Consider the following 26,583-nt stretch of genomic DNA (forward strand, 5'->3'; position numbering starts at 1 on the left):
TGACCCGTGGTCCGCTTCGGCTGAATAATGAACGGCGCCGTAATTTGAAGGAACCTGCTACATCAAGGATACGACCTAATGTTTAATTATATTGCTTACCGAGTCATATACCCCAAGGATTCGAACGCGTCGAATTGTACCAAGAGATGTCACGAAAAACTTTGTAATCATTTGCAAAAGGTCCTACGACTTCTCTCGAACAACTCTCTCTCTCTCTCTCTCTCTCTCTCTTTCTCCCTCTCTTTGCAAAAAATATCGCTTACTTCGTGAGATATTCGCAAGAAACCCAGACCTACCCTACGTTGTACGTCTAAAAGTCGTCTCTTATGTAAATTGATTATTCATGGATGCTTTTTAAACAATGACAAGATTTGATTCACTCAATTCTCGGACGTCTTCTACTGTAACGCCGAACCTACGGAGGTCTAAAAGCGTCTAAAACACGCGTTGCCTTATCAGAATTATAAGACAGAATTTATTTAAATATTTCGCAATTTTCACAAATGACTTCGATAATTATGAAATGAGCAATGAGAAACCGGTCGTTTGGCTGACGGTGATAGGTTCAGTGATAATTGGACTGCGGATGTTTACGCAAAATAAACATTGTCGTCGCTAAATTGAAATATGCAGAAACCACAGGGTTAAACTTAAACAGTGATACAGTAAAATGTTCGTATCGCAGTCTAGCGGTAATATGTGCTTCGGTAAAGAAGCTTGTCAACAAATTTCTCGTGGAAACATTTCTAGAATTTCGATAACCGTGAAAGAAAAAAATCGAAAACCGATCATTTCGACCGATTTGCTAGCTCTAGTAAATACAATTCGAATCGACCGACCGAAAACTACGGGAATCTCTCGGATCTTATGAACCGAGCATAAGCCAGTTCTTTCCTCCCCTCCCCGCGGTGTTCCCCCACTCGTGCGATCCACGTCCATCCCTTCAGTGGCTCGGCAGCGCGCGCTCGATACACGGAATCGCCTCGTGGTTCTCGGAAGGCAGTAGACTGTCGTCAGCCACGCCAGACGGCGCACAGCTCGCACACTCACTGCTCTTTCGGAGATACTCGCCCACCGTCTCACCCACTCTTACCTCTTCTCTCTCTCTCTCACACATACACGAACACACACACCACATTCTTTCTCTCTCTCTCTCTCTCTCTCTCGGCGTCTGTCTCTCGAGCACAGTCGTCGGCTTAGCGGGCCGCCAGTTACGCAACAATAACAACGCTGTCAGGAGGTGTGTAGCATGCGCGTGCTGTGCCACCTATACGCCGCCGAACGACCCTGGAACAACGAGCGGGGCCGATCCGTCGCTTCTGCTGCCGCTGGTGTCGCGATCACTTGTTGAAAACCCGGTAGGCGAGCGACGCGCGTCCGTTTCGCAACGCAACGGTTCAGAATCCCCCCGTGTGCTGCTGCCAGTGCGACGAAGAAGTGCGAGCCGCGAGTGTGTCCCGCTGCTCTGTAGCGCCCGGAGGAGCATGGAAAGTGCGTGCAGTGCGGTCGAGCAGGGATCACGGGGCACGAAGAAGAGCAGCGACGGTCCGGGAGGATCGGCTCCAATCGGCTCGGGCCGAGGATGAATGAGTGAGAGAAGAAACGGTGTGTTCGGCGCGTCGCGCAGCTGCTGGTGGCCGGTGCTGGTCCCCCGAACGAGGCCCGAAACCAGATCCGATTTCCGTTGATCGGTGCCCGGGAGTCGCGACACCGTCACGACACGTACGGCAGATCCGCGGAGTCGACGCGCGACGGAGAAGGATCGCGAGAGGTGCACGTCCGCGAAGTACGTCGCGCGATTAGGCGCCAATGACGTCAGCCGGGGACGTGTAAGTCGCTCGGCCGCGTTTACCGACGGTGTTGCGCCGCTGACGGTAGTAATATCGTAGTACAGTGTGTCTCTCCGCGGCGGTGGCGGTGGCTGTGGCGGCGGTGGTGGGGAGGGGGGGCAGCGGCCGAACGAGAGAACCCATGTGGAATAGGTTGCGCGCGGTAGCCAATTATATTTCGTGCGTGTGCAATGACTAACTGCTCTCGGCGGCCCGGCTGAGATGTGTTAGTGGGACGGTGTCGTCGACGGACCCGTTTCTGCGTCGGTGTTGCCCCCGGCTACGTCAGCACCGGTCCGACGGGATTTGCATGGCAAACAGATTGACGCGGCGCTGGTAAGTGGATAACGAGAGAGGAGCCCCGCATACCAGCCGGGAAAAAGACGGCGGCCGCGCGTCCTCGCGGGAGAGAGAGCCAAACGAAAGAGAGACGAACGCCGAGAGAGCAAGTGTACGCGCTGCTTAAAATAGAAGAGTGACTTCGGCAGCCGCGAGCCGAACGAACGGTGTTTTCTTCCTCGCACCGATTGTTGTGCTTCTCCTTCTACTACTACTACTACTACTATTACTACTACTTCTTCTTCTTCTTCTACTGTGATACGTTTCTATATCCGGTTGCGTCAGATATATTATACCAGAGAGAGTGTACCAGTGGAAAATCGGGGTTTTCTGTGATAAGAGAGGAACGTGTTTCTACGGAGCCACCAACGTCTTCCGATATCGAAGTGTCTCCTACGATGGATCGTGACTCGTGTTTCTGCGGAGGCTGCGAAAGGACCGAGGGTCGAGCTATGCCGATGGAGTAACAAGTGAGCGGCGAAGCGGCGTTGCCATGACGACAGGTGAACCATGAGCCACCTCTCTCTCTAGCGGTCTTTCTTTCCCTCTCTTTAGTCCCCCCCTCCTCTCTATCTCTCTCTCGCTCTATCTCTGTCTCTCTCTTTATGCTCTACCCGCGACTCCCTCGTTCCTTCGGTTTTTATTCTTTCTCTCTCCTTTTCTGCGTATCAATTCTTTCTTCTCTCGGAATCTCCCGTCACCCCCTCTCGTTCTCTATAAATATCTTTCTCTTTCTCTCTCTCCGTATGGTCGCGCGGAGACCCTTCCTGTCCGATTGTTCCTCTTCTTTGACCTCGTGTATTTACGAGAGACACTGCCCGGTTCTGTCTCTTTCACCATTGCCCGCGACGCGACGGGGACGCGACCCGACGGCCGGGTCGCCGACAACCCCGGAAAGTTTATTGAAACGACACACGCGACTTTCTATAATGTTATTTTTATTTCGCGGCTAGAGAAAGAAAGTCGAGCCACGGCGAGCTCGTTAACCTCCGCGAATGCAAGTCTCGTTTCGTGTCTGGAATAATGAAAATTTCGTGCAGCTAGTTAACCTTCTGTAATGGAACTTTTGTTCCGCGGCCGAAGAAAGAAAGTTCCGTAGAGCAACCAGCTGGTTCAACCTTCTGTAAGTTCGGTTTCGCGATCGGAGACAGATGAAACTATACCGCTCCAAAAATCGCATCATTGGTTGTCCATCGCGACAGGCTACGATACGTACGATAAACAATCTGTATGTATGTACTCGGAATCCTAACCTGTTCGACGGAAACAAAAATACACGCATGATCGTAATAGCTGTCCACTCGACTGCTGTGTTTATAAGCCCGAAGCAACAGGACCAAGATGGACAGCTATTATGTTAATCGGGATTTCTTCCGAAAAACAGGTTACGGTGCCAAAGTCACGTGACTGTAAATGTACTACAGGTCCGAAATAAATAGTGGTAAATCTGCGGTTTAGTGATTTCGTCGCCCTTTTTTAAGAAACTGGGGCGACGATATTTTCAACTATTGTTTCCTTTAAAAAGATCGAAGTGGTCGGACTGTAGCTTCCAAGATATTTACAAGAAAACTGTTGCCACTACTACGTTTCGAATTTCGTTTTCACGTGCATGCCGGCGGCAGCGTGTGTGCGTGCGCCAGCGACCGTCGTTCATCTTCTGTGTTCCTGTAGACTTCGCGGTGACCGACGGATACAAAACACGCAATAGTTTTTCCCTAATACGTACCTCGGAAACGTGGGCCGACGGATGCTAAATGGAAGAGGAAAAACTTGCTCGGAACATCGTCTTTTATAACATATTAAAATATCATCGAGATCGGAGCTGCCATTCTGCATAATCACGAAAACTTTCTGAACGTCGGTTTAAGAAAAAAAAAGAAGCTAGTGAAAGCACATTACTTTTCCAAGCTCCCCCGATTTATATTTCTTTTTAACACAGTATCACTGCCGGTCAAGCGACCGGTTTCCAATTTGTCATTTTAGAATTATTGAAATACCAGAGAGACTTCTGTAGAAAATTATTGTCCACAATATGTTTTAGCATATTACATATATTATGGTCTAAATTTCTTATAGTTCTTATAATTCCTATAAGACAGATCAGCAGCTTTTGGTGCTCGTTAATGATAAAATAAGAAATAAAAAGGATATAGTAGAAAAAAGGTGAGCGCATTTAGGGCGAACTCGCTAAATAATAAACTCGAAATAAACAATTTATCTTCCTTATATCGCGGATCAGATATAATATCGCGTTGAAGACGCTGGATCCAGTGAGATCAATTCGAATTTTACGTTAGGACGCGGACTTGATTTCGCGTAGATTTTATTGGATCTGGTTAGGCAGGAGGATCGGGATGAAATTTACAGAAAAGGCCACGCGGAGTCCCTCCGTTCCTCGTCGAGTGATTTGTCCTTTTCTTTGTGCTTTCCCCCCACCCCGCCGGTTACTGGTTTTCCTGAACGGTCTTCCCTCGCGCCTCCTCTCCCGCCCCCTGCTCTCCCGAAGGAGTAGTCGTGTAATCTCTCTAGCTCGCTCGCTCGCACTCGTTGACCGTCGGCGGCCACTCGGTGAACGCCGTTGTAGCATGCTTAACGCGTAGGCCGCACAATATTCCAAGTACGCTCGGCTATTTTCATGCTACACCAGAAAGACACCTAGCGACGCGCTACGCCGAGCCGAGCGGATCCGAGCAGAGAGAGCTTCTAGGTGACACGAATGGCTGATCTTTCAGGCACCGGTGGCAGCAAATCTCTCGAATCTACGACAACACCCCCAATCTCTTGGTTCCCTTAATTTTCTAATTGGAACAGCAAATATTGCGAACAAAATAGGGATTTCATCAAAAATATGTACCGGTTCGTTTTTTCTATCCGGTTCCCGTTGGTAATCGTAAATTGTATCGATAGAATTTTCGCACAGTTTTCCATCGGTAGAAAATACAGTAATGTCTGTCTTACTGACACTCAGATTGCGCAGAAAAATGGACAATTTGGGAAGAGAGGAGATACGATTGTTCGAGAGCCTTGCGGCTCGTTTTTATAATTGTGGAGAATTGATAACTATAAAAATAAACCGCAACGCTCTCGAATAATCGTATCTCCTCTTCCCAAATTGTCCATTTTTTTTGTGCGCAATCTGGGCGTCAATTGGAGAGACATTACTGTAGGTGGGTCTCCCGACAGCCTGTTGACAAGTATGTTTTGAATGGCGCATAGTCAATAGGGATTCCGTAGAATTTTTCTTATCGAGGAATTCTACGAAATTATTACTTCCTGCGATTAAAACGAGCGATTCATCATCGCGTTCACTCGCATCCTGCGAGAGCGTTATGTAAAACCCCGCGTGTCCGCGGACCAGTCGTAAATTCGGAGCAGGTTTCCCGGATCGTTCGGATTTTTGCCGCGTTTCCTTCCCCTCTGTCGTAACGACGTCGCTCTCTCTCTCTCTCTCTCTCTCTCTCTCTCTCTTTCTTTCTTTCTCTCTCTCTCTCTCTCTCTTTCTTTCTCTCTCTCTCTCTCTTTCTCTCTCTCTCTCTCTCTCTCTCTCTCTCTCTATCAAAATATCTATGTTTATTCCGGGTAGGGGGGGGGGGCAATAATTCATAACGAAGTTGCACAACTTCCGTAAAATCTATAAAACGATCCCGATTTTCTAATAACCGTTTGTTGTTTAGAATGCACGGTGTAAACGGCCCGTAGAAAGTTTCCCCGCGACGTGTATCGGTGTTCCGCGAATCTTTTTTTCACGAATGTTTCTCGTGCCGTTGGCGCGACTTGCTTCGATCATGTGTTGCATCAGAAAGAATATATGTACATACGTATGTACGTACGTACTTAGGGAAAGGCGATTAAACCCGCGAGATTCCATGGTTCTCCCGATGATTCTGAATGAACGCAATCGCTCGACGGATCATTCATTCAGTACCGAGAAACCGCGTGTATTACGCGCACGAAATTCCACGCGTTCTTTTTCGTTGGCGGATCTATCGCAACTATCCCGTCAATTTATCACGATAATTGCCACACGGTACTCGGAATTTCGCCCGGTTCCCGGCAACGATTACCAAGCTCCGCGAACTCCTTCTATTTTCACGGGCCGTCGGAAATTCCTTAAACGGGTTCCGCAAAAATACAAAATGGTCCGCCGTACGTCTTTCTCGCGTTGAATAAAGCTCTCACGAAGGAAATCGCCGCCGTGCGAAAGAATCGACGTCCAATTCTCGTTGCTCGGACGGGCTTATTATTTTCGTTGCTGTTCCTGGATCCGCCGGGCGCGTTTCCTTCTGGACGCGTCCCGCGCCGCCGTAAATCCGGAGAACTTCATTACATACGTACGGGTGATACCATAAAGTGGTTACGGCCTTGTAATAAGCTTAAAAGGATTGAATGCACTCGCTTTTCTCGTCGGAACTACTTTCGATCTTGCAACTTTGGCGGCTTCAACGGACCGGCACAATTCCCATTTTGCTGGTGTAGCTCAGTTCCAGAGCGATAAGCGATATTACGAGCGTACACGTTGCGTAGAAAGGTAAATTACGGTTCTCCGTCTATCGCCTCGTCGCTCTTATCGGTCTTAACGAGGCCTGTTATCGAGGCGATCCGGCGCTGTGCCTCGATCCGTTGATTATCATCTGTCGAATCTTTACGATGAAAAATTAAACGATACTCTCGACCTGTCGTAAACGACCGCGAGAAAACGTAAAATGTCGCGCGGAACTGTACCGGGGCTCGTTTCGAACCGTGAAACCTCCGACATGTTGTATCGCCTGTCTGCTGCCGAGTCGTTCCGAACACCTGGAAATTAATCGTCAGGCGATAAACAATTACTCTCAGAATTGTTGTTCTCTTTCCGCGAAATTATGACGATTCAAACGCCTCTGATTTCCTGCTCAAGACGCGTGTAAAGTAGCGAATCCGATTACCATAATTAACTCTATACTTATCCGATATGGCGTGTAAAAATTCCTTTTTATTCAGAATTAGACACAAATAGAAAACAGAAAGATTTGATGAATTCTTATTCTATAATATATGTATATAAATGTAAAGCGAATTATGCTTGAGAATGAATTAATGGCGCAGTAATTGGTCGCCACCACGCAGTAACCGGCTCCGCTACCGAACGAAAGATGCAACGATAGCGTTCGTTTACGATGATAACGCTTGAATTACCAGTAAACAATGAGCGATTCTCGCCGGTGAATGTCCCGTGATACTCTACACGAGCGGGGCTCGTGACCTAATCACCCATTCACAAGTAGTACTTGGCCGTTACTGTGCATTGAATGCTATTAAGCCACGAACAAACCGGAGATTTGTCGAGAAAATCATTAATGATTATCCATACGATCCGGTATAGGCGGATTAAACTCAATTGATCGTGTGCGCGTTGCTGTGCCCTGATTGTGACTTACGACCAACGCACTGCTCTTACACGGTGCTACATTATACCTACGCGGTTCGAGCACACTTCGCCCCGTCACCGGACAAAATCTCTCGAACAAACAAACTTGACATGTTCAAATGAATGTATCAGGAGGTTCCGGTTTCGCGGATTTTGAGCGAGGCAGCTGCAGCACCCGCAGCACTGTTTATGTTCATTCTATCTTCCGAGTATCTCTAACATTGAACAGTATAATCTGTCAGCACACTTCTGTGTCGTTTCTCCGTCGTGGAAATTTCCTGGTAAACCTGCTCGCCATTGCCGTCGTTCACCGTGCTACGTAAAATTAGAGATCCACCAAAATTTTCCTGTATAACATCCTCCCACGTTATTTCCATCTCGATTATGTAACCGGCGAACTCGCCGTTTCGCACTCCCAATCATCGATTATTTATCGAAGTAAATTTTTCGCGAGTAGATACTCGTCTGCCAAAGTCTTCCTAAAACAAACCGTTTCGCCGTACGCCTTAACAGGTTTTAAATGCAAACCGATCTGATAACGTTAACGTTATTTTGAAACGTGACGTAGCAATTTCCAATAACGCCTTTGAATCTTTGCACGACTGCGAAAAGGTTAATAATATAATCATGGGGAGCCGCGCCGAATCGATTTTTCCAATTGAAATTTTCGCGAAGTCACGTGAGAAAACGTGGCCGTCGAAGTGTCAATTATGCCCCGAAAACGAACCGAAAGCACAGCAATTGGTCGTCGGCCTGCCTCTCGACAATTCCGACACACGGTTACAACCCTCCCGCGGCTAAGTAGAAGCTGGCACAGCGTCGAGACCCCGTGAAAAGATGGCCACAGTATCCGCGAAGGATCCCCCAAGAGCCTGGCGTCGTACGGTCGCGCCGCTCGCCCCTCTCTCGGGTAATAATAGGTAGCGTGTCGATCGGAGCGGCTCTCAAAAACAGCGGGGGATTCCGTGGAACACGGCCGTGAACGGCCTAGGGCACGTAGACGCACGGGGTGCGTGACCTAATCACCCGTTCACCGCTCCATCGGAGCGGCGCAAGTCGTACGACACGAATCTGCGTCGAGTTTACTGCTTCTCCGACCGCTCGGTGGGGGCAGGCTGGGGTAACTGGGCGGTCGTGGCGGCGGGAGGGGCGGGGAGGGACCTCGGGGTTTCCTCGTGGCTCCGGAGGAGGGGCGGGCCGGATCGCGGCGGGCGGGCGAGGTAGGACGCGGGACGCGGCTGGTGGGGGACACGCCGCGCCGGGGAGACGGCGACCGTCTCAGCGCTTGATCCCGAGCGAGGGGAAGACGCTCGCGGGGAGGGTGTTGGCACTTTGTCAGACCAGAGAGGACGAGAGAGGCGCTTCGTCAGACGAGCTGCCCAGCCGCACGCGTGACTCACTTGCCAGCGGGGAATCTCCCCGTTCTATGACGCGGGGGCAGCACTGTACGCGCCGCTAGAGACGGATCTCGGTTTCAAGCTGGAACTACCGATTTAACCCTAGAACCGCGACACTCTTCTGTTTTTCGGCGTAAGTCACGTTGCGGATTGCGCGGCCGACTCGAAATAATATCCGTCCCCTTTGCAGTTGCATGTCGTCGTTACGGCGACGCCGAGTAATCATCTTTTTTAGGGTGATCAGATAAAATAAGAAGAAGAAATCTTTTATTTATTAATACCGATTTAAAGGAACACGCACAATGTTTTAATATTTATTTACACGCGTGCAGGCAAATGAAAAATTTTCTAGAGTTGCCGCAAGCCCAGGGGGTCGTTCTAGGGTGAACGCTAGATCTTCTTGCTCGTTGAGCTTGTCAAAACGATTTGCCGAAGGAGTAGCAGCGAATTCGTGCGTACACAACCGTTCAACGTGAACCATAATGAACCGAAGTTATGTATAGGGAAGCTAGCAGTAGGACTTAACGTACTATCTATTTTAGGGCTCGAGTGTGGTGTAACCCCCTCGTCACAGCGAACTGAAATTTACCGTTGGACGTTAGTTTTGCGAATATCTGTGTCAACGTATTTACGGTTTACGACTTATATCAGCGCATTCGCGCTGACACTGTTTGCTCGACTACCCGTAAAGACGTAGGCTATGATTTATCAACGTGATTAGGACGTTAAAAATACTTAAAACGTGAGCTGATCTCCGTCGGATCCTAAGATTGCCGTGAGATGACGTTGAAAAATATAAATCAAGAGCGAGCGCCTGATTATATCCCGCGGTACACGGTTGTTTGCGGTTGTATTTAGAGTAGCACCGTGATTAGTAGGGTACGCGCGTTCTTTAACTGTTAAACCGACACATGGCTTATAGTTATGCACGGTACAAACGCTATGCCTTTTAGTCTGCATTCCCCCCCGAATCCTCTTTGACTTTCAGCGACTCTAGACTTGTCATTGAAAAAAAGCCTGGAAGAATTATAATACGCGCGTCAAGGCGACTCTAATGTATGGGATTTCTTCGACAAAATATTCACGTGATTTTCTATGGAGAAATGGAGGCGTAAATTGTGCCCTAAGAGAAAACGCAAGGTAAAAGATTGAATGTTGACAGAAGTCGATTATCCTCGGCGAGCAATTGAATTTTAATCGAGTTCAATTAGCTTTCGGGTCAGTTCAGACCCCTGTGCATCCTCCTGTGAATCGCGTCATTGTAAAGTGTTATCGTATTTCTTTTAAATTGGACTTTTTTGCGACAGCGTCCGCAGTTTCCGTTCCGATAGATCGTAGAAAGGTTCGAAGACCGTTGGGACAGGTTCGCATGAGTCTAACACGTCCGGCACGGACCGGTTAACAAATGGCAAGGCCTGACCAGCGGCGCACAATAGTCTGAACGGACTATTCATGGCTCGTAATTGATCGTTCACGATTGGTGCGAGTTACGCTTCGTTTCTTGGACTCTAGCCTTATCTTGGCTACAGCCTTCGTGTGTCACTGACGGTGCTCGATGACGTTCACTTTTCGTTTTCTTATCGTTCGCATGCTAATTTTGGCTCGCCGCGATTCCGCGACCGCCGTCAGAATTATTAGACTGGAATAATTGCAGGTTGAATGACTTCGATACCGAAACCTTGCGATTTAGGGAAGTTTCTCGATTTCAGCTGTGGCCTGTGTACAAATGATTCTCGGACGAAACGATTCGACAGTTTCTTCCAAGTGCAAAAACTATACGGTAATGTCTCCCTAATTGACGCTCGGTTTGTGCAGAAAAATGGACAATTTCGGAAGGGGAGATACGATTATTCGAGCCTTGCAGCTCGTTTTCATAGTTCTTGACAATCGATAACCATAAAAAACGAGCCACAAGGCTCGAACAATCGTGTCTTCTCTTCCAGAATTGTCCATTTATGTGGACAATCCGAGCGTCAATTACGGAGACATTACTGTGTTACGTTGTTACGACAACGTTGTGAAACGTATTTGAATCGAATACGAGCAGCAATTCGAACGAAATATCGAATTGTTCGCTACGAGACAGTTGTGACGAGCGAATCCTGCATGAAATCATCCTTTGGACTGTTTTCTGTGCCCAATTAAACAGAAGCACATGCACCAACCAGTTTTAGTCGTCTGCCTTCTATTTCGAACGTCAGATATGCGCTACAATTTACAAACAATACTACCGTGGCCTGTGGCACGGTCATTGATATATTTTCATACATTAGTATTTATAATTGTGCATCGCATTATTGCACGGTATAATTTCGAGATCTTATTAATACATCGATAGATCGAAATTCGTACGGAATATTCCAGTATATTTCTGTCGAACGGATCTAGCGGAAATTATTCGATAACAATTGTGTGGATCCTATTAACGAGTATAAAAATAGTTTGCAATAAGTAAAATTAAGTGGAGACTTAAGAAACAATTGGAACCGCTCCGTTAATATTAACCGAACAATATTAACAATTAGATGATCGTTAGCAGAACCGTGTACAATTTCTCTGGGAATAACCGTTGTTCGTATAATCGAGCTTAGGATAAACAGTCGATTGTGTACGATGAATCGATGCGATGAATCGATGGCAAGCGGAGACACTTTTAATCTAGACATTCTAGATTATGATTAGGCTCGTATAAAGCGACGGTTCTTTACGGAATTATTACGGATTCATAGAACTTCCAGGAGGTCGTCGCTGTCTTTTCGTACGTTTCTGTGGACTTCCTGTTAGAGGATCGAATAAAGTCATGAGGCGTCGTTTGTTCCGCGTATATGTACAACATCGGCTGCCGGTTATACCGTTTACAAAGGAGCTGCTTCGCGTTCAATGAATCTGTTATGCGAAATTGGATCAACCCCCTGCGCTCTCGCCGGCTCATTACACAATTTTAATATTCGCCACACTTACGTTTCGTTGCTCGGGTTTCGCGCTGAATGTACACAGTGTCCACGAAGTCGCTTCGATCATTGTACCATTCTGTCGTTTCAATTGTTTCCGTTGAATTTCATCGCGCGCAATTTTATTTTAGTCGATCCCATTTAGTTGTGTCCAATCCAATCTAATTCTGAACTTAATTCTACTTTAATGTAGCTGAAATTTAGCGCGATTCGATTTAGCAGGATTTGTTCAAACAACCTGGAAAACTACCGTGTAAATAATTGTAGACGATAAATTGATTACAACGAAAACAATCGACCGTAATAATAATTTCTCGACGGTAGTTCCCTTTTGGCAAATATTGTTCTAGATCGTCGCGGTATCTTGAAGCGTTGCCGCTTGAAAGTGGTCCGAATTCTGACGAATCCGAAGGTTATGGTTGCGCTAAGGCCAGTCAAGGTCACAGATAAAGGGGAACTATACTTTTCCAATCGGTGATACTGGCGAGCGACCTCCTTCGTCTTGCAGAGATTTCGCAAACAACGTTCTCTTCGATATCGACCAGCTTGGTCGTGGTGTAGTAATTAACATAACACACTGCCGCAGCCAAATAGTTCGGAAATTGTCGCACGAACGTCGAGCTTCTTGAAAAAAACGAGAGTTCGATGTTCCGAGTTCTGTATTCGGCGTACGGAAATTGATGAAAGTCGCTAATCGATTGATGTTGACCGATAACTTGTAGCTGGATCGCGCGATGCAATGCGTTTTTAAGGTGGCGAATCATCGGGGAATTCTTCCATAGACAAAGCTGGTTGATTCTCGCGATGCGCGATCTTTCTCTCTCTCTCTCACTCTCTCTGCCTCTGTTTCCCTCTTTCTCTCTCTAGTGTCTCGTTTTCCCGGTATCTCTCTTTCGTCGTATAAATAGCGCGATCCAAAATTACCGAGCAGTCCGGCGAACAGCGATGCAAGAAGACGTCACCGAAGAAAAGTTCTGCCACCGAATGCTTCTTCGAGAAATACGTGGGAAAGCCTCCCGAAGTCTCGTTTTTCATATCCCCATCGAGCACATCGTTCTCACATAGTCGAAGCTTCGTCCCTTATTTTTCAATCGAAACACTAATCGACATCTCGATAGCAGCATTTTTGCTAAAATACCGCAGCAAGTTATATGTACAGTAATGTCTCCCTTACTGACGCTCGGATTGTCCACTAAAAAATGGACAATTTTGGAAGAGAAGATACGATTATTCGAGAGCCTTGCGGCTCGTTTTTTATAATTGTGGACCATATATAACTATAAAAATAAACCGCAAGGCTCTCGAACAATCGTATCTCCTCTTCCCAAATTGTCCATTTTTGTGCGAAATCTGGGCGTCAATTAGAGAGACATTACTGTACATCGGATTTTATAAGAAATTCAGGTTAAGCGTATCGTTTATGTGATTTCGGTTATCCGCAGATTTAGTTAGCGGTGATCGGATTTGCGGGAGTATTAGAGGTAAAAGAATGTGCACAGTGGTGTGTTAGGCGCGCGAGCCGAGCGAAGTTAAATTGGGTTACAGCGCAAGATGTTTGCAAACAACCGTGACTCGTCGTCGCGAATAGTGTTGGGCGCCGATATTCGAGCCTCTGAGAGAGAGCCTCGCGCAACCCTAACTTTCTCACATAAAAAATGCACTCGTTAAAGGAATTTAATAATTCCGTACGCGAGAAGTCCGATGGAACAGCTAACTCATTTGATGTCGGCGCTTTGCGAACGCCTTTCGGGACGGTTTACATAGTTTAAACAACGGAGCCACGCCTCCTCGGGACTTTTAGCACAGAGAGCGTAGAAATGGACGATCTACCGTCTGCGATAACGGATTATTCGGTTTGTCGAAAAATTCCAAACGGAAATCTAGCGAAAGGAAAATCGTGCTCACCGCTCGCAAGCCACACGAACCGACCGATCTGAACTGTTGAACTTGGCTCCTTCCGCTTTCGTAATGCAATTCCCGCATAAATCCGTAAGAATAACGCTCTAGGCCTTGAATATTAAGCGACCCGATAAACACGCGTCTCTGAAGTAGAGCCGTCTCTCTCTCTCTCTCTCTCTCTCTCTCTCTCTCTCTCTCTCTCTTCGACTTTATACATGAATTAAGATTCCAACTGGAATTAGTCCTCAATGAATCACGTCTCTCTCGATTTTGTTTTCTCGATTAAAAGCAAAACTTGATTCTCGCTTTACTGTTATCATCGTTTACCAACGTTGAAACTCCGCTGCATTTGATGCGCGCGTGAATTTTCGTCGCTGTAGACCTTCTCCGTTTACTAAATGCAACGTGCAATTAAGATTACACGGGGCTCGGTGTTAACAATTTCCCGGGAACAATTTTACCGCGAACGGTTTCTAACGACTGCTAATTTTTAGCGATTTGGGAGACCCTCGTGTGCCCGATGCACGCGCACCCATCGTTGCAGTGTAACGATCGAATGAATATTCTTATCGAGCTGCGGCCCGGTCTGTGACGTCTTAGACTTGTTTACCTCGTCGTCATATTTGCGACATATTTTAATGAGGACATAGCAAAGACGCTGCGAAGAAACGCACTTCGTTCTTGCTTCGTTCTTGCTTGTCGTCGTTCTCATCGCCGCCGACTCCGGGAACCGTCCTCGGTACAGTAATGTCTCCCTAATTGACGCTCAGATTGTCTTGAAATATGGACAATTTAGGTAGAGAAGATACAATTGTTCGAGCCTTGCGGTTCATTTGTTATAGTTACGAATTTGTCAACAGCTGCAAAAACGAGCTGCAAGGCTCGATCCGGGCGTCAGTAAGCGACACATTACCGTATCCTGCGAAATTTGTCGATCAACATCCCATTGTCCGCGAACGCGTTTATCGCGAATTAAGCTGATAACAGTCCTATTCGGTGTTTATCCGTGCAAACGAGGAAAACGGACACGAAATGCGACTGTTCGAGGAAACCGCCGAAGAAATTCTTTTATTATGTGAAGCGTGTGGATACACGGTTTTCTTCGGCAGCCCAACGATTTTCCTATTTTGATGAACGAAACCGCGGCACCGTGAATCACCGCGTCGCACCACGAGATAAAATTCTCGGAACGATCTGGCTAATTTGTGTGCAATATCAGGAAACCGTTTGAAGCGGCGCGTGATTCATGGTTTTCGACGAACTCATTATGCGGACGTCTTTCCTGCTATCTTGCGGCGTTTCCTCATCTGTTGTGGTTCAGCCGAGTATCATCTAATACGCGATTTGATTGTTATTAAACGGCCGGCATAATCATTGCGATAAATGTCAATGGAAATTATCGCTGTTGCTGCAACGAGAGAGATCGGATAACGGTGCTGCTGTCGCGTCTTTAACACGGTTGCAAACGATCCGTTTCAGAGACTCACACTGTGGCGATGACAGATCCGCAGTTGTCGAATAACAACAACAACAATAACGATGGCGAGCCGAAGTACCTACACAAGAAGTTCAAGAAGATGGCGACGACCGAGGTCGCGCCTAAGTTGGAGCCAAAGAAGGACGCGGCCGAAAACGACGGTCCTCCAGAGATGCTCAAGAAGAAGGACTGCGCGAAGGAGTCGCTCAAGGAGCCGATCAAGGTCGAGACTTCTCCGGAACCAGTCGACGGAGAGCCGACCGAGTCCAGGAAGAGCGGCTACGTGTGTCCTTATTGCAGGCTCTCGTGCGCCAAGCCGAGTGTCCTGCAGAAGCACATCAGGGCGCACACGAACGAGAGACCGTACCCCTGCGTGCCGTGCGGCTTCGCTTTCAAGACCAAGTCGAACCTCTACAAACACTGTAGGTCCAGGGCTCACGCTTTGAAGATGGAGGGTGGCGACGCCAGCAAGGTAAACGCGGGTGAAAATAGGCTGGGTACTCGGAATGGTTTGCTCGATCGAAGTGACACAATTTCAATCCGAGTATTCAGACATTCTAGACGGCAACGGCTCCGATAACAACGTCTGTACAATGTTTCAGGTCTCGGAGGACTCGGATATCAGCCTGTCCGACAGCGCGAGCAACGGCACGGGCACACCCCCGCCGCCGCCGTCGTCGACGCCGACGACCACGGTGTCCAACATAAAGACAATCCGCACCGGGAAAATCTACAAGCCAAAATTCCACACCGCCCTGCAATGCGTGAACAATGACGCAGAAACGTCTTCCCTCTCCTCCGTCTCTTCCAGCAACAGTTCTTCCTCCACCAACGCGAAGCCCAATCCCGAACAAGTGCAGGAGCACATCGATAAGATTATCACCGATAACCAGGCGATCGTCGACGCGGTGGACCCGCGGCTGCACAAGCTGATGCAGAGGCAGCAGAGCCTCGTCGACCAACCGTTGAATCTGTCCTCCGTCGAGGAGTCTTCCAGGAAACGTTGCTACAGCGAGAGCTTCGTGAAAGATGGCAAAGAGTGTTCCGAGAGCTCGTTGATCAAGGATCTGCTGTTGAAAAATTCGAATCAGGACGGATTGGACAACGAGAACTATCTCTGCCCGACCTGCAACATCTCCTACTCCAGCATCGACAACCTGGAGACCCACCGCAGGTACTACTGCAAAGGCAGCAGTCCCCTGAAAGAGTGCCAACTGGATGACAAGTCCGACTTCGAATCAAAGTCTTCCGACTACTACAACGCCCTGCAGCCTCTACCCTCGCCAGGACCTCTGTTAGGCAACACGAGGCTAGTCGATGCCTACGCGCCGCCCGCGAAAAAGCAGAGGTCAGAGTCAGTGCCCACGACCCTACGATCCTTGGAGGAACTTAGTAAATACCCAAGACCGAACTCGCTGCAGATGTTCGGCGGGGAAGTCCGGATTCTGGACAACACCGGGGAGACAAAGACGATGAGGATCGAACCTAGACAGACCAACTCGCCGACCAGCGAGCACATAGTCAGCAGCAAGTGCGCCACTTCGGAGACAGCCTCGATTGTAGTCAGGTCTGGGCTCCATTCCGGTGGTACCATGGTGCACAAGCCTCCAGGCACGCCTACGAGTACACCTAGCGCGATGTCGTTGGCCAGCACTCCGCAGATGCTGGCGCCGATCATACCGAACATATCAGCCCCTAACATAGCGCCCAGCATGTCCTGCTACAGCTACCTGGAGCCGCATCTCAATCCTTTGACCAGTATCACTGCCTACAACCCGCTGACCCTACCGCAGGCTGGCATCTCGAGCATCCTGCACGCCGGTAAAGTGATCCCCTACGTACCCGGAATGCCCGGTCCGCACACCCTCGCACCCGCCATAGATATATCCTCTAGCATCGCCACAGGGAACCCAGGGTACAAGGTGATCCCAGGTCTGCCTGGCCTTCATATGGTCCCGCAGCCCCTGGATCTGGCTAGCCCTGTTAAGGTGCAGACCCCCAGTGTTCCTGGGATTCCTGGTCCGATAGGACAGCCTCTTGACCTAGCCAGCCCGGCTAAAGAAGTCAAGATGGGATTTAAAACGCCTGGAAGCGATCAGCAAATCACGAAGACCGGATTCATGAGCCCTAAAGTTCCTAGCAAGGCAGACCCCCCCGCGACAGAGAAATATAGGAGAGTGTCGGGAGACACGGTGAAGATGGAGCTCGACCGTCATATCAAGAATAGCGCGGCAATGAAGTATAAGGAGGGTTCTAGAAGAGAGTTCTATGACAGGAGTCCCAAGGCTGATGGAAAGGTGTTTGTTTATTCGAATGGCGTTGATGTCGCTGCCTCGAATTCGTATAGTAAGTCGCGATACTCGCCTAGGGAATCGGAGAGCAGGAAGAGGATTTCCGCGTGGAACGAATCGGAGGGTAGTAAAACCACGCCCCCGCCTCAGGCCATACCTCAGGCTCCGCCCCTTGAGAACGGTCGTCTCAAAGTCAACTTCAACGATAGTAAAACGAAAACTATAGATAGTTATAGTACACTGAATGGAGCAGACATGAAGGCCGATACCGTGGCACCCATGGTAGTTCTAACCGTGGATACTTCGAAGACAGAAGGACCAGTTAGAGTTGAAGTGAAAGACAAGTCTGAGGCCAGGTCTCCGAAAAATGGGGATGCTACTAACGAGGAAATCAATTCGAGTAAGTTTCTGAGGCCCACTTCGTTGCCTCTGAAGCCTGGTACCTTCACGCCTAAGAAACACCATGGTATCACCCCCACAGCGAACACGTTACCCCTCATTAGCCCCGAGACACCGAGGCCCAAGAAGTCCTATGGACAGCTTTATTTGAACGGACACGCTTATACATATCTGGGCTTGAAGTGCTCGACCAGGGTGTTTTATTGTACGCTAAATAGACCGCAGCCTATGTACGTCACCCAGCAGCATGGTTTGTCCATGTATTCTAACTGGAAAATATGCAAGGAGGCGCCACCTGACGTCGACATGGCACATTATGACTCCAGACACCGGCCCCTTAATTATACTACCGCGTGGAAAAAAGAGGAGGATATTTTAACGCATTCTTCGCAAAGACCTACTACGCCAACGAATCAGGATAGCGGGTCTGACGGTGATTCGCAAGAAAAGACTAAGAGAGTGAAGATTTTTGATGGAGGGTTCGAGAGCAATGAGGATTATACCTATGTCAGGGGCAGAGGTGAGGATTGTAAGCATTTCTTAAGACTGGGCAGATCTTGTAGGTCAGTGACCGCAGTGCCCTTTACCAACCGGATTCACTGGGTCACTGACCACATGACCTTTTTTACCGACGGGACTCGCTAGGTCACTGATCATTGCGTTCTTTATCGACGGGGCTCCCTGATCACTGACCGTAATATTTAATGACTAATTACATTCTTTTCTTGTCCCACAAGGTCGAGGTCGGTACGTTTGCGAGGAATGCGGCATCCGTTGCAAGAAGCCTTCCATGTTGAAGAAACATATCAGAACGCACACGGATGTGCGGCCGTACACGTGCAAGCACTGCGCTTTCAGGTGAGTTACGAACCATAGACGCATATTATCGTGATTGGCTCATATTCATTCGTTAACTTAGCAAACCTTTGTTCTTAAGTTTCAAAACCAAAGGCAACCTGACCAAACACATGAAGTCCAAGGCTCACTATAAGAAGTGCGTAGAGCTGGGCGTTGTACCAGTTCCAACTACAGTCTGCGATGAGAACATCGACAAGGAAGCCATCGCTAGACTAGCAGCAGGTGGCAACACCGAAGAGTCCTCGGAGGAAGAAGAAGAAAGCGATGGAGAGGAGAGTGAAGAATCTGGCAGCGAGGAGCAGGAAGCTGCTCAGAGTCTGCTGAGTCTCTCTCAGCGAAACGCTAATAGACTTCCAGGGCTCTTACCTTCAGGCAGGCCCACGACCTATCCATATACGCTGACCTTCCCAACAACCTCTGCGTCGACCACTATATCAGTCAGTGTCAGCAACACTGCTCTTAGTGGACCAACTGTCAGTAGCCAAGGCACCACTGTGGTCAGGAACGAGCTTCCATATCGTTATTACTTTCCCTCTAGCAGGGCTGCTGAGGAGTCGAGGACGACTGTAATTCAATCATCTAAAAAGGAGACCAATGAAGAAGTAGACGAGGTTGACGGCGATTCAAGAAATAGTTTGCCTCAACCTATGGATCTTACCACAAAACCAACTCTACAACCTCTGCCATCGCCTATTCCTCAAAGAGCCATGCCAGCAGACATTTTGACCCCAGTTTCTGAACCTGTTTTATTGCAGACCATAGTTCAAACCATGGAGAGGCTGCCAATACAGGGTAGGGAGTGGAAGCAGGATGCAGAAGGCCATATGTTGCAAGCCTACCTGACCGAGCGCCATGTGATGGATAGTAAAATCAAGCAGCAGTATCGAGTTGGTACTACGAAGGCCGAGAAGCAACCTAGGGACTTCTTCAGGCAGCTTTCATCGAAGTCAAAAGGCATGGAGTCTACCAATGTCCTCACTGTGACCTACACCGACCCTAGCAAAATGCAACATACAATTATGGACACTAGAGTGAAGATCGTGAAACATGTGGATGACGTCAAGATGGAAATCAGGGAGAAGATTTATCACAACAAGGAACAGGGGAGTCACGAGTTGATGAATTCTGTTAGCTCGAAGTCTTGTGTGGAGTATGGGGTGCCTGTGATTAACAGTTGTGAGAGGCTAGGCGAGTCCACTAACAGGAGCTCGCCTAAATCTTTTGCTTTGGAAGCTAACAACAGATTGCTGCCAATTTCTCATATGAATAATGAAACTGATAGAAGTTCAGTTCTAAAGACTATAAATGTTAACCAGGAGATCAGACCAAGTGGTCACGAAGTCAGGCCACCATCGTCAGATTTGAGAATGCAGAGCCAAAGCCCTAGAAACCTAGATATGAGGCCCCCAAGCAGAGAATTAAGATTGCAGGACTATAGAGGTCAGTTGCAGGAGCTGAGACCTCCAAGTCAAGACTATAAGCTATGCAGATCAGAGTTAAGGTCTCCTAATCGCGAGTTCAAGCCCTTAAATCAAGAGATGACACCATTGGGAACACCATTAGCTACCATGGACTCGAGGCAGGATAATAGACCCCCTAGTAGAGATATGATTTTGTTGTCGGATTACAGACATCCTCAGACGCAGGAGTCCAGGGTCAGCTTCGAAACCATACCTCTGGCTATGCATGAAGTACCTAAATTGCAGGAAGTGTCTAGGACTAATATTGATATGAGAAACATGGAGCGGGTTGAGTTGAAGCATAATGAGATGACAAAGCAGAGTATAGCTGATAGTATTAAGCATACTGTAGCGAGGAAAATGGTAGTCGGAGGGCCAGGATTCAGGTCACCGTCGCCCACTGCGGGAAATTTGAAACCACAGGCTGAGTTCTTGCAGCCTTCTAGCGGGCCTGCTTCGAATTATGTCAGGTTGGTTGCGCGATAAATTTTTCAATGTAAAACGCTGGAATCGTTTTCATTGAAAGAACTGAGTCTACCGGATGTAGTTACAGTGTGACCGAGGATGGAAGGAGCGTCTGCGGCATTTGTAACAAGGTGTTCAGCAAACCTAGTCAGTTACGATTGCATATCAACATTCACTACTTCGAGAGACCGTTTAGGTGCGAGAGCTGCGCGGTTTCTTTCCGAACCAAAGGTCACTTGACAAAGCACGAACGATCTGTTTCTCATCATAACAAGGTAAAACTATTTTGTTTGCTGTCTTGTAGCTAGTTTTCGCGCTCTCTTTTGTCTGAGGGGATAATGATGGATTACTTTCTTGATAGAAATTCTATAAAAAGAAATCTAGGATTTAGTAATTACTGGAGTTAATGTTAAGGAATTATTTCCTCATTTTTTAAATTAAATGTTTGATGGTTAATTATAGGTTAGTATGACTTCAACCTTCGGAGCAGCGACCACCAGCAATCCTAGGCCATTCAAGTGCACCGACTGCAAGATTGCATTCAGGATACACGGTCACTTGGCGAAGCACCTCCGAAGCAAAATGCATATTATGAAGTTAGAGTGTTTAGGGAAATTACCGTTTGGAACATATGCCGAGATGGAGAGGTCTGGCGTCAATTTGAACGACATTGATACTACTGACTGTGATAATAGTCTTACTAGTCTTCAGGTGTGTACTTCAGCATTTTGTAACAAATTATAACATCTCTATTATGTAGATACAATTTTTATTGGGTCATATATTTGTACATATAACATGTTTAAACATCCAATTATAGCACCTAATAAATTGACCGCTTTTAACAGATGCTGGCTCAAAGGCTCTGTGAGAAAGACCCCAGCAAAATCGGGCAATGGGATTCTGAAGCGCTTCCCAGCCAAGCTATAAGTGGAGGAGAGACCTCTTCAGACGAGGGTGAACCCATACCGCAACATGCAATGCACCCATGTCCTCCGAAAGCGACCACAGACGCAGACATGTCTCGATCATATCATGTGCCAATCGCTAACGAAGATCCAAAGTCTGATGTCCTCCTGGGGAATCCTGCTCAGTTTACGCAGCTGGGTTGCGAGTACAACGCAAAGGAAAGACCCATGGAACCTGTGTTCCCCATGGAAGACACCAGGCCGGATGAGAACACACAACCGTTCAAGTGCCAAATCTGCACAGTGTCCATGCGCAGCATGAACGAGTTCCAAGTGCACTGTTTCGTTGAACATAATATCGAATCGGACTCTAGTACAAATATACACAGGGACAAGTGTACGGAGAAGGAAAATACTCAGCAGGAGCCGGCAGGCAAGGAGGATCACAGTAGACAGAAAACTGACGACACGTAGTGCCAAATCATACAGAAGTTGTTCGAATGAATTTGTTGCCGTACCAGTAAAATAGGATAAATTGTGAGAGAATTGTTCCACCGCGTTTCGGAGGAAATTATGGTGAGAGATCGAAGTTTGTTTCTACTGAGAGATTTCCATAAATAATTTTAGTTAAATTGGAAAAACATTAATGTTGTAAATACAAAAACATGATACTGTTTTGAGTTTGAACATTCTAATGGAGAAATACATTTTGAAATTTTTAAATATATTTTTTTAACAAACGTTTAATTTTTAAACGTTATTTTAAATTTTTCAATTTTTGATCAGAGTTAAAAATTCGACAGAATTTTAAGATTATGTAGCATTTCCTCCTTTCTTTGCAGTTGTAAAATCTTCGTACTTTCGAAAATATCAGAGAAATACCAAAATAAGAAGAAACTAAATGTAAATGTCCATTACAGTTTTCTGACAATTGCTTTCGATTAAGGAACATCTCGTTTCTTTATTAACATTGTATATTTATTTTTAATTTGGGGAAGCACATGTAAATATTATTGTGATGTAAAGCGGTGTAAAATACTCTAACTGATAGTGCAAAAATTTCAATTTTCGTTTTATAATATTTCAAACGGAAAATGATAGTTAAAAATGAAATACAATGATACAAAAAATAGCTGTATGCATATTGCGTTGCATAATATTATAGTATGAATTATTCGTCGTCTTAAAAGGCCATCAGAATGTTATAAATATATTTTTTTTAAATATTCTTCAGGGAAATAATATATTACAAAAATCTTATTTTCTTTTGGAAATAAAATGAGATTTCCTTCGAAAAGTGATGGAACGTAACTTTTAAGAGCATAGTTCTCATACCCAATGCAAAATACGATATTTATATACAATAGTCTTGTATCAATACGAGGTGCAATGGACTGGCATGTGATTCTGTATTTAAAGTGCAACTGTTGCGTTCAATATTAAAAGAGTATTCTAATATTACAAATATAATATTATATCACTATTATTGGTACATCAAGCATACACACATACACATAACGTGAGCATGAGTGTACGAATAAAAGAAAGCACTTATGACTGAATCTACAAATGTCCTAATAAATTTTTTGTTTTAAACAACAATACTACGAATTACAGAATTTGTTTAAATTATACATATTTATTTCTTTGTATTTATATTAAAGTAAATATAACTTTTGTTCAATCAAAGTGTCTTCGAAGAGAAAATGATGTCACTTATGACACAAAATTGCCAAGACCTTTGAATTAAAAAAAAAGGTGTTGAATAATTTTTTAATAATTAATGGACATTTGTAAAGTCATTGTTAAGTGAATTATTTTGTATGGATGAATGACATTAGCAAGAGTAATTACACGAATTATTGTTGACATAGGAGAAGATGTGTTTGTACATATTTATGTATGATATAACGAGATCATGTTAGTCTTTATAATAATTTTAAGAGGTCCGTAACGAGAGCAGAATCGGTTATTCGGTTCCAATAATTTCGATCAGATTTTTCGATTGATTAATCACAGGTTTAGGTTGTAAGTAATAGTTGTTACAAGATGAATGAAACATTTCATATCAGAATTAGAACTGATACTTCAGAGCAAGATTGATTGAAATTACAGTTGATAGAGACTACAAACGATGGTTCTAGCTTTTTTACCGCAAAACTATATTTTATAACGTTGTATATCTGTGCCAAAGTTTTTGTTAACTTCTGACAATGTTGCTCTGTGTACAGAAAGTTGTAATGAATTTTTGTAATGAGAACAGTGCCACAAATAGCATGAATTTGTACATATAAGTATATAGAAATTTGTATATACATAGAGAAACTGGGTGGAGAATTTTGAGACATAAAATGAGAGTATAAAATTAAGTATTTATTCAGGTACTTTTTGGTGATTTTTATTGAATTTATAAAAAAATATGCTGGATAACCGATTCTTTGGTCTCCCCTAAATTGTTTAAGGAGAAACAGACCTTCCACGACAGACAGCTATCACATCGTATTGTTAATTACACTGTCTAACAAGTTTTTATATTTTCTTTGAATCTCGATAACCAATAGGTGAAAAATTTATATAAGATTTCTCATTTAAATATTTATACTGTTATTATATGTTACTGTTATTTTTATGAGATCATAGAATTATCCTATGCAAGAAGAATTTGCATAGTTCTAACAGTTGAAGCTCATAAGTTCTCAATGGTGAAATTTGGTTGAAGAGTACTGTCTTTTTTTAAATTTTTTAAAAAGTGAGAATGACGGGCAAACATGATTTTTAAAATCTATGGATATTGCCTATTGGTTATCGAAACACAAAATTGATGGTGGACAGTGTCATTTATCAGCACCCAATTCCCAACATCTCGCTCGAGTACGATTTGTCTTTCCTACAATGTAATCAGGTTTCGATTATCATAATTTGTACCTAGATGTGCTTGAGAGGATCCAATAGACTAATAGAAAGATCGCACAATCATACACATTGAGGTCCAGTCGAGGTAGTTGTCGCCAAACATTATCAGCGTAGCATAGTTGACCTAGCATTCGGTGTATATCCATTCTAAATGCTATTAACACCGATTCACAAAGGCCACGTATGAATTTCCGGAGTGTGCACGTGTGTATGTCCAGAATGGCCAAGCCAACGAATGGAAAAGCTAATTTTTCCATTGATATGAAACAACATTGTGAGTTACAACTAGAGCAGAAAGAAATATTTTGGAGCGTAGCTGAAGCCAAATTTCATACGATGGTGTGTGTACATGTCTCTTTACTGTCTAATGATATAATTACTAAGATAGTCCTTTCAGATTATCATTCTGGATATATTTTCGAAGACCAATTGATCTTTCCAGGGGCATCACATACTTTCATCAGTGCATCAAGCATAATTTACATATCAAATCTAATTAGGTTTAGGAACGATGAGTGTGAACCATTTTTATTGTTCTATGCTAGAATGACTCGATAGAAAATTTATATCAACTTCCATGCAAGGTGTCCAAGTACATTTCACACTTATTCGATTCGATATATTTTTCGACGACTTGCACAGATTTATGTACAAATATTTTCAGTTGAAATATTCGAGAAGATGGCTTAGAATTAGATTAGACGAGAATGATATGAAATGTAGAACAAATTCAAAAGTACATATGCAACACTTTTTATCGTGTACAAAGCATTTTTCATCTAGTAACTCATACTCTTATCATATTCTAAAGAAATAATAATTAATATGTATATTTTAAAAGTTTGGTTTGAATCAGATGAGTTAATTCTTTGATAAGAATTTTTGTGCAAGACGCAAATACAATTGTCTTCCATTAGACTTCTAAGTAAGAATCATAATTTTCCAATCAAGGTTCGTTAAAAAATTGTATATTAATTATACAATCGAAAAGTTATCATAAGAATTATTTAATAGCAAAAACTATTTTATAACTCTTCCTACAAAGTTTTGTTTATCAAGAGTGATTATAGAGTGTTTCCCCTTGCGTTTCTTGTCAACACTTTCGGAGATCTTATAGTTCATATATATATAGAAAATAGTTAAAAATTAAATATTAAAAACAGTGATATAAAAAATAGCTATACTATATTGTATTTTACATACCATAATGGTATACATTATTTCTGTGGCTTGAAAGACCATCAAAATGTTATAAATAAGCTGTAAAAATATTATGTTATTTCTATTCAGGAAAAATATTATCCTCGATTAAGTACTATTTTTGTTAGAATAGTGGTATAAGAGAATGAGTTATTATTAGTGTTAAAAGTGCTTCACCTTGCATATTATCATATTTAAAAATTATGTAAAAAGTTGGCTTGGCTCTTTCCAAACTCAGTATTAAAAATTTAAAGAATAACCAAGAATACACAATATACGAATTATTTTTTATGGGACTGTGTTCTTTGAGAAAATTCTTCCAAAATTAATTGTCATTTTTAAATGGAATTTCTGAAACGGTCCATATATTTTTACGGTTTCGAGTTTTATAACAAGCAATGGCGGCAGCATAAACAATCGGCATCACCTACAACAATTAATGTGATTAAAATTTTATAGAACTATTTTCAGACACGTTAGAGTTATGTTTATACAACGAGTGGTGAATCATATGCTTTTGTAATGAATTGTCCCAATTAACATTACATTTAAAAAAAATATTACGAAGTTAACGATAAATATCAGACAATGGGACCGGAGTAGGATTTTTAAAAACATATGCAGAAAACCATCAAGAATAATGGCTTTTACGAAAAACCGTGAGGATGCCAATACTTCGCTAGTGTCACTGTCACTCTTTCTTCCTAATTCTGTGACTCTGTTGAACTACTGATGAAAATGTAATTTATTTATTGTAAATAAAAAACATATATTGCTTAAAATGTTTTATATT

At 44.7% G+C, this 26,583-nt stretch overlaps 1 protein-coding gene across 4 annotated transcripts; it reads left to right on the forward strand.

Annotated features, from left to right (window-relative positions):
* Positions 1 to 651: 651 nt before the first annotated feature.
* LOC117227053 (uncharacterized) lies at positions 652 to 26,572 on the forward strand. 4 transcript variants are annotated; one of them, XM_076521888.1, is made up of 8 exons: positions 652 to 2,671; positions 15,299 to 15,768; positions 15,899 to 18,515; positions 18,724 to 18,844; positions 18,924 to 20,774; positions 20,852 to 21,044; positions 21,232 to 21,480; positions 21,618 to 26,572. In XM_076521888.1, exons 1-8 carry the CDS (start codon positions 2,662 to 2,664, stop codon positions 22,149 to 22,151), a joined length of 6,045 nt encoding a protein of 2,014 aa, XP_076378003.1. In that variant the 5' UTR covers positions 652 to 2,661; the 3' UTR covers positions 22,152 to 26,572. The 4 variants fall into 4 exon arrangements, with proteins under 4 accessions (XP_076378003.1, XP_076378004.1, XP_076378005.1 ...); XM_076521889.1 differs by having other exon boundaries at positions 20,858 to 21,044; XM_076521890.1 differs by having other exon boundaries at positions 15,899 to 18,506.
* Positions 26,573 to 26,583: the final 11 nt, after the last annotated feature.

The sequence above is a fragment of the Megalopta genalis genome, chromosome 5, assembly GCF_051020955.1.
Source record: "Megalopta genalis isolate 19385.01 chromosome 5, iyMegGena1_principal, whole genome shotgun sequence".
Lineage (NCBI taxonomy): Eukaryota > Metazoa > Arthropoda > Insecta > Hymenoptera > Halictidae > Megalopta > Megalopta genalis.

Coding starts and splice junctions, on each gene's coding strand:
- LOC117227053 (XM_076521888.1), top strand. Junction 15,769..15,898: donor AGGGTGGCGACGCCAGCAAG/GTAAACGCGGGT, acceptor ACAATGTTTCAG/GTCTCGGAGGACTCGGATAT. Junction 21,481..21,617: donor ATAGTCTTACTAGTCTTCAG/GTGTGTACTTCA, acceptor CGCTTTTAACAG/ATGCTGGCTCAAAGGCTCTG.